We start from the raw sequence: 8,518 nt of genomic DNA, 5'->3' as shown, positions 1-8,518 counted from the left end.
CATTACGTAGTTTATTCCATGTTTCCAGCCTTATTTATTATTTAAAACAATTTAACAATGATCTTTTTCTTTGAGATTCAGATTAATTAGAAGAAACTGCAAGACATATTGAGGTATAAAAATTATTTTTTCACAAAAGAAAAATATAAAAGTGATATGTGATACATTCCTAAAAAATTAATAAATGTACGTAGAGTTATTATTAATAATTGTGAACATAAAAACCTCAACAAAGAAAAAAACAAGAAAATAGACTTGAAACATTAATTCTTGTTGTTGCAAATGATGTGGTCATGTTGCTGAGGAGGAAGAAAGGCACTGTTAATATGAAAAGTGCGTCGAACGTGGTCTGGAGTTTCGCCATTCATCATATGAGCCACAATCTTTTTTATAAGATTAAAAACGAATATGATATCTTTTTTATATCATAATGCAACAATAATTATGCTCATAAGATATGTGATATTAACTTTTGGAAAAAACTTAGATCAAGTTGCTTATATCCATTACGTTAAGTTCTCTAATCACACATGATCATGTATTCTTTTTCATATGAATTTATAATTGAATACTATTAAATGTTAATATTTCAACAAAAAAAAAGGACACCTGGTCATATGTAATTAGAAAACTTGACATAATGAATATAAGTAATTTGATGTAAATATAGTACTCAACTTTTTTTGATGATGTTATAACAAAGTTACAAACTATTCTTTATGAGATTAACCTAAAGTATTTGAAATTTATCTTTTAAATTTAAAGGCAATGAAATTTAAAACTAAAATTATTCAGATATATAAATTACATTACCATGTTTTTGAAAATTAATTATATTTCGAATAGAAATTGGACCACCAATTGCTAAAATTGCATAGGGCGACTAGATAAGGCGTTATTTTTCGCAATATAATATATGGATGAAAACGACCTTAAGCTGTATAACGTGTCATTTACAAATTCGGCGAGAAAGTTTAGTTGGAGTAATGAAGAATCAATTGTTGCATCAGAAAAAAAATTGAAAACCCAATTGTAATCTATAAATATACATTTAAAAGTTTGTTAGAATTGATTAAATGCAATAAATATATTTTATTTTTTAAAATATTTTTATTTACGGAGGGAGAGAGTGTGAACAAGAGAAAGAGAATGTGAGTTGGAAAAAATGCGTGAAAGATAATTAATAGGGTGATATAATATATAATTAATGGGGCAAAAATATTTAAAAATTAAAATTTTAGATATTATTTGAGCGTATCTAATAAATAGGAACATGTTTACCCAAAAAATGTACTAGGACCAAAGTAAAGTATGAAAGTTTTATATAATTTCTAAAAAGTTAGAATTTATAATCAAACTAGGATATTATAATTATATAATAACTATTTTAAATAAATAATAATATATTAAAATCGATTTCAAATTGAAAAACTACAAAGTTAATCAAAAAATAAAATAAACAAACATAAGAAATGAAATTTTATAATATAAGTTGTAGTTTATATTTACGAATCATAGAATGAGTTATTGAAAAACATATCTACTTTAGTCACTTTATCCAAGGTGTTAGAAAGTAGAGGAGTGGTGGAGAAAACGCACGGTGGGCCAAATGGAGAGGATGAGGGAATGTTGAAAAACTGAACGGTTAAGGTGAGGAGCATCTTATTTATCCCTCCTGTTTATAAAGTCAGGATGGCTATTTTGGCAATCTACATTGCCATGGCAAACCCCATTACCACACTAAAGAGCAACCAAAACATCTGCATTTTGGTAATGCAGTCCTAATTACCATAGCATGCTTGCAATGGAATTGAACCAAACAGGTCCTTAGTTCTATTTAGGAAGGTATTATCTCTCTCATTTATTGTAGAAAGATTTATTACTTACCCTTCAGTTAACAAATTTTCTATTTAGTCATTAATTTTTTTGTTTCCTAATTTTCTCATAGGAATTAATGCTGATTTATTCTATCATTTATTAAATTTTTTATTTTTCTAATTAAATAGTTTGGCTAATGAAGAACGGACTCGAACCCCATGCCCAACGCAGAGTGCACTTAAGATCTTGGGATGAACGTGAAACTATCTTTCAACCTTTGAACCTAAAAATCTGAAAGAAGAGACTCTGAATGAAACGGGATTAACGTTTATAGACAACATTTTTAAAAAAAAATGCTAGTTTCAAATTTAGAGACAAGAACCGAGGTTAAATTTTTGAAATTAAATAGGATATTATATTGAGTCCCAAAAAAAAAGGATATTATATTATTTTTTTTTAATCAATGGAGGCCTTACTAGTGGGGACAACATTAATAGCTAATATAAATCTTTTATCAACGGCATTAGTGCCCTTTACTGAGGGGGGACAACATTTATAGTTAATATAAATATTAAAATTTTCAAATAGAGACTTTTTGCTATTTTTCTATGATTAAAACTATATTTATTAATTTCATTTAATTTAAGTCATATATTTATGTCATAATGAATTTAATGATAAACGATTTTTAAATACATATGCTAGATATTTGCAAAATTTAATGTGATGCGAGGCAATTGATTTTTTTTTCCGGGGGAAACAAGAAAAATTTTATAAGAGGGTAGGTGCAATTTTAAAGGGAGGCGAATGAAAGTAGGTATGTCTGTTAATGGCATCCTTTCATATCAATGACTAATTCCTTTCAAGAGGTAGAGATCATATTTAAATGGGTCTTAAAAATTGCTAGTTTATTGCATATTTTCATCCTTATTTATTATTTAAAAGAATTCATCTATGATATTTTCTTTGAGATTCAGATTAGAAGAAATTGAAAGACTTGTTCAGGTATAAGAATTATACTTCACCAAAAAAAAAAGAACTATAATATATGCCTAAAAATTGACAAATGTAAATAAAGTTATTATTAATAATTGTGCACTGGAAAAAAAAAATTCAAACCACAAAAACCTCAAAAAAGGGGGGGGGGAAAAAGCAAGAAGAAGAAGAAGAAATTTGACTTCAATCTTCTTGAAAGGCCCATTCATTTTCACTGCGGAGCTTCGCTTCTTCCTCAGGAGTAAAGTCATTCTTTATATTAAAAATCTGTCGAATCTGCTCTGGAGTTTTGCCCTTTATCATATCAGCCACAGCCTGACATGATGAATCTAACAAGCTTTTGATTTCCAGATAGTTCGCCGCTAGTATTATATTAAACAGCAAACCATTCTCCACTTTCAGAAACTCATCATCCCATTTCTTCAGTTCCTCCTCGCCGCCGGCACCAATGGCGGCTCCGCCGTCCTCCTCCTTGGCAGCCTCATGATCAGCATGTTTCTTACAGTATTCCATGACCTTTGCCATCGTCTCAGAATTCACATTGTATAATGGGACCTTGTCGGAAACACCAAATTCATCAAGCATGTGAGTTATTAGCTTCGATTGTTCTGCGGCCTTCATGGTCATCTCGAACTCATCTCCGTCGCTGCTTACCACTGTAATAGTCTTCGACGACGATGCCATCTTCTTCTTTGAATTTGAAGCGCTAAATCTAATTGCTCTTAGAAAGAGGAACAAGACAATTCTAAATTACTCGACCTTCACTTTGTGTCGCCTCTGAGGTCTGATCCTCTATTTATAATAATAATTGGATAGATTTTAACAACGATAAGGATAACCTACGATGAAAATATTTAAATTAAAGATAACTTTCGTAAAAAAAAATCTTAGGAGTCGATTTGTTTGAATAAATTTAGTTTCGTTAGGAGTAAAAAGTTTATTCATAAAATATTTTATTATAAAGAAAATTCATATAAGAAATCAATACGTCCAGTGCTTTATTCTTTTTAAATTTAATTCCTATCTAATAAATTTAAAATAAAAAACAGATATGATATCTTTTTTATATCTAAAGGCAATAATTATACTGATAAGATATGATATGATGATAACTTTTTTTCGGAGACATGATAACAAACTATTTTTCATAAGATTGACCTTCTAAATTTAAAGGCAATGAAATTTAAAATTAAAATTATTCAGATATATAGAGCTGTACGGCCACTATTTTGGAAGGTGTTATTTCTCATTTATTGCTGGAGGATTCGCTGCTGGCCTTTCAATTAACAATCAGGAAATTAGGCTTTCTTGTTCCATAATTCTCTCACAGGAGTTAATTTTAATTTATTCTCTCATTTTATTAGATTTCCCAATTTTCTAATTAAATATTATCTGACCTATCTAAGGCAGACGTAAAACATAAGCCAACATAACACAGAGTGAGCTGGAAATCTTAATAGCTGGAGCCATCTCTTCAAAGTTCAACCTCTACATGAAGGAAGAGACTTTAGAAGAAATTTCCGGATAATCTACTACTCATGAACCCCACAAGAAAAGGGCAGCATATCCCCAAATAATAAACATTTTCATATCAATGGTGAACAAATATATTACAAATATTTTTCTTAAAATATACTCCTCCGGTCCTAATTATAAGACCCAATTGACTTATTTGAGGAGATTAAGGAAGTAAGTTAAATTGGTTATTTATAATAAATAAGTGTTGTCATTCCTAAAATATCCTTGCTGATTAAGTATATTGGCTAAAACTATCATTATTAGAAGGATTATCTTGAAAAAAATGCATAAATATAAGAGATAAAATGGATTGGGGTCTTATAATTAGGACCAAATAAAAAGTCAAATTGGGTCTTATAATAAGAACCGGAGGAGTAATTATGTTTAGACCCAAAATAGTTGAGAAATCGAAAAAGGTGGTCGGAATCATACGCAGATCACCGGAAGGGCGGAGACAATGAGACATGTGCTTAGAGTGGCGATGTTTAATTATCATAGTCATAAGTCAACATCATTAGCGAAATCATTAGTTGTTAACATTAATATTTTGAGAATATTTGGGATTTACATAAAAGATAATTTAAGTACTATTATAGTGATATTGGTTTATGAGGGCACGCTTTGGGTTGTATCAAGGAGAGAGCAACACTGAGTAGCTCAGCTCACCACTGTTAAGAGAATGTCTCTTAAAATATACAGTAAGCTTTTAAGTATTATTATTGTCGTCGTCGTCGTCGTTGAAATATTATTATAAAGCACACTTATCAAAGTGACAACCACTTCCTAATCATAAGTGCCATAATTGCTACACTTCTCAGGTTGTTGGATATGTAATCGATCACTTAATCATTTTTATAATTAGAGACAAATGCAGAAGTGGGACTTAAATGTAGATTTCTCCGTCACTTTTTATTTTTATGTGTCTCTCACATCTCACTTCCTGAAATCACTTTAATTAGTATATCATCTCAAATGAAGTGTTTATTGAATGCAAGGGCTATTATTAGAAGGGAATAAACTATACTTATCAAAGTGACAACCACTTTCTAATCATAAGTGCTATAATTGCTACGCTTTTCTGGTTTTTAAATATGTAATTGATCACTTAATCATTTTTATAATTAGAGACACATGCAAAAGTGGGACTTAAATGTAGATTTCGATCACTTTTTGTTTTTATGTTTCTCCCACATCTCACTTCTTGAAATCACTTTAATTAGTGTATCATCTCAAATGATGTGTTTATTGAATATAAGGGTTATTATTAGAAGGGAATAAAAATAATGTTTGAAGCATTTTTCTCATTATGGGAGTTATTAAAAGATAAAGAATAATGAAAGTTTTACTACGTGATTTAACCTTCTGTTTGGATGAGAAGAAAAGTTAAGAGGAAAGAAAATAAGAGGAGAGAAAATGGAGAAAAAATCAGAGAGAAAATATTATCACCCCTCATGTTTGGATGAACAAGAGAAAACAAAAAGGAAAGAAAATGAATAAATATATAAATAACTAAAATACCCTTTCTGTTATATCAAAATATATCTTGATTAAAATCAAATTAAATATCATAATGAAAAACCATATTTATATTAACATAATCATATAATTTAAAATCAAATTATTTGATAAATATATATTATATCAAATAATTTTGTAAAAAAAATAACATTTTGTGTAATGTAATGCTAAAAAAAACCAAAACAACAACTCTACAAGTTTTTCTTTTCAGTTCATTTTAGAAGGATTTTTGCAATTTTAGTTATTTTATTTTTCAATTAAGCAAACATAGAAGAAAAACTTGATAATAATAAATAAAGTGAAAAAATGAAAAAAAGTAAATAGATATTATTTTGCTAAAAAAACATATGTAAGGCAGAGGAAAAAAATATGTTGTCTTCTCATTTTCTCTCCATATATGGAGAGAAAAGTTGAGAAGAAAATGGGATGTGGGACTCATCTTATTTTTTTTCCAACTTTTTTTCCTACTTTTCTTCCCTCATCCAAACAGAGGAAAAACCACTTCTCCTCTTATTTTCCTTCTTAGTTTTTCTTTCCCTCTCATTTTCTCTCCATCCAAACATAGCATTAAGACATTATAATTTCTTCTTTCTTTTCTGTGTTTTAATTTGCTTCTTCACTTTCTACAAAAAGAATGTGTGTGTGTGTGTGTGTGTGTGTGTAGTTGAAGAACGGTGAAGAAACAAGGCGAAGTGAAAAAGCTTTCATTGAAAAGTCATTCTTATTTGAGAGTTAATTTGCTCTATAACAAAAGGAAATTGCGGTGGATGGTTTTTAAATTGTTGTTCAAAAAGATTCTGAATTCCTCCCTTCATTAGTTTGAGCTGTTCCAAATTATTAAAATTTTTTTGAAGGAGAACAGTTTTCAAAGGGAAAGAAACTATCTAATAATTCATTCAATTTTGGACGTCTCTCCTAATATTTTCTTTTAATATTCCGCCTCTCTCTCTAAGTATAGAAATCCTTAAATTTTTAATAGGGGCTTGTCTTCTATAGAACAGAAAATATAAATAAGTTCAACCAAATATACACACACATATCTGTATACAATGTACAAGTTGAACACGCCATTTATGTAATGAAATGGGTTTCTTGTCAGACTCCCCAAAATGCATTATATGTGAAGGAAACTGTATCGATCATGTGATGCTGATCAACTTGGAATTTTGTCCTTCATTTAGTGCCTAAAAAAATTCATTGCATTTCAGCACCAGAAATAATTAATAATATAAAACCTTCTCATGCCAAAATTAGAATTTTAAATTTAAACAGTACCTGATGAAAACTACAATTTCCATACCAGAATCTTTTTGCAAAAGAGGAAAATCAGAATTTAATCATTGCTAGTGATCAAAATCATTGAAGATTATGGATTTGACCCCATGTTTTAACCCTAGTTAACTCTCCTTCCCTAAATTGGTGGGATGGTATTGCTGAAAGTAATATTGATGACTAGAGTTTGTAAAAGAGAGAGGGGTACAGTTCATAGAATAATGAAGCTTGTCCCCTAGACTTTCCAAAGCTTTGACCTGTGACCTGAGAAACTTTAGATAATTTGCAGCTTCATCAAGCGTTGAAGCTGTGTCCATCTTGCTTCCACCAGGCACTATCTTCTGCAAAACCCTAATCCTCTCACTTATTCTCTCTCTCCTTTGCCTTGCTGCCACAGTCTGTGGATCTGTCGATATTCTCACATTCTTCCTTCTGGGCTTTTCCACTACCTCCAAACCTAAGTTCACAGGCCTGAAAGCCGCAGCCCTATATATCATCTCCTTCATTAATGCTATAGCCTCTTGATCAGGCTCTTGGCCAATACTACTGGAATTAGATGATATGCTTGAGTTTGGCTGCTGAAAATTTATGTTTGAAGAAGACGATGATGAAACAAGCCCAAAACTCTTTTTTGCATGATTGGGCTTGTTAGGTTCTGAAATATTATTGACGACGACACATGGACGTGATGAAGTGCTCCGGGAGATGGCCTCTTCAATTTCACTGACATTACATAGAACGACGTCGTCCTTGTTCTTTCTGCTACCATTGGAAGTTGCAGAAGCGTTATTACTTTTCTGAGATTCGCCCGGGGAAACTGAAATAGCATTGTTGTTGAAGTTCCATGTGTTTCTTCTATAGCTATCAGAGAGAATCATGGAAATATTCCCGTCATCTCCATTATTGATGAGTTGTTGTTGCTGCTGGTCGTCGGCCATATTGGTGTCGAAATAATCCGGAACAAGATCAAAAGCTGAATAAAGATTGTGGTGATATTGACCTGTTTGAGCTGGTTGATAATCCAAGTGAGGCATGGAGTAGCCTGCTTCCTCTTCAATGTCTAGTTGGTGGGTGTTCCACAAGATCGGCATATTGGTGGCATATTCAGAAGCATCCCAGGGAAGAAGACCATCCATACTGATCAACCGACAATTAATACTATAAATTCAAAGCTGTAGATGAGAGTTGATGAACAAGCGTTTCTTCCCACCTACCACATTTAAGTCTATATATCAGAGAAATTATATACACACACATACACATTCAATATGTGTGTGTGTGTGCGTGTGTGTGTGAAGGACTAATTAAGGTTGGGCAAGTATTTATTATGTATATCAAGAAGAGCTTACCGATTCTAGATCTAGCAGCTTCTGGAAACCAAAATATATAATCAAGA

General features: G+C 31.0%; 2 protein-coding genes across 2 annotated transcripts; both read right to left on the bottom strand.

Annotated features, from left to right (window-relative positions):
* Positions 1-2,997: 2,997 nt before the first annotated feature.
* On the bottom strand, positions 2,998-3,498 carry LOC114761722 (SKP1-like protein 11). The gene has a single exon (XM_028951153.1). The coding sequence runs from the start codon at positions 3,496-3,498 to the stop codon at positions 2,998-3,000; it is 501 nt and encodes a 166-aa protein (XP_028806986.1).
* Positions 3,499-7,247: 3,749 nt separating this feature from the next.
* On the bottom strand, positions 7,248-8,258 carry LOC114761711 (transcription factor HEC2-like). The gene has a single exon (XM_028951143.1). It carries the CDS (start codon positions 8,256-8,258, stop codon positions 7,248-7,250), a length of 1,011 nt encoding a protein of 336 aa, XP_028806976.1.
* Positions 8,259-8,518: the final 260 nt, after the last annotated feature.

This window comes from Neltuma alba, unplaced genomic scaffold, assembly GCF_004799145.2.
Source record: "Neltuma alba isolate B1F8T4 unplaced genomic scaffold, ASM479914v2 tig00001706_pilon, whole genome shotgun sequence".
In the NCBI taxonomy this organism is placed as follows: Eukaryota; Viridiplantae; Streptophyta; class Magnoliopsida; order Fabales; family Fabaceae; genus Neltuma; species Neltuma alba.
The sequence above is the reverse complement of the archived record's forward strand: the minus strand, read 5'-3'. Positions and strand labels throughout refer to the sequence as shown.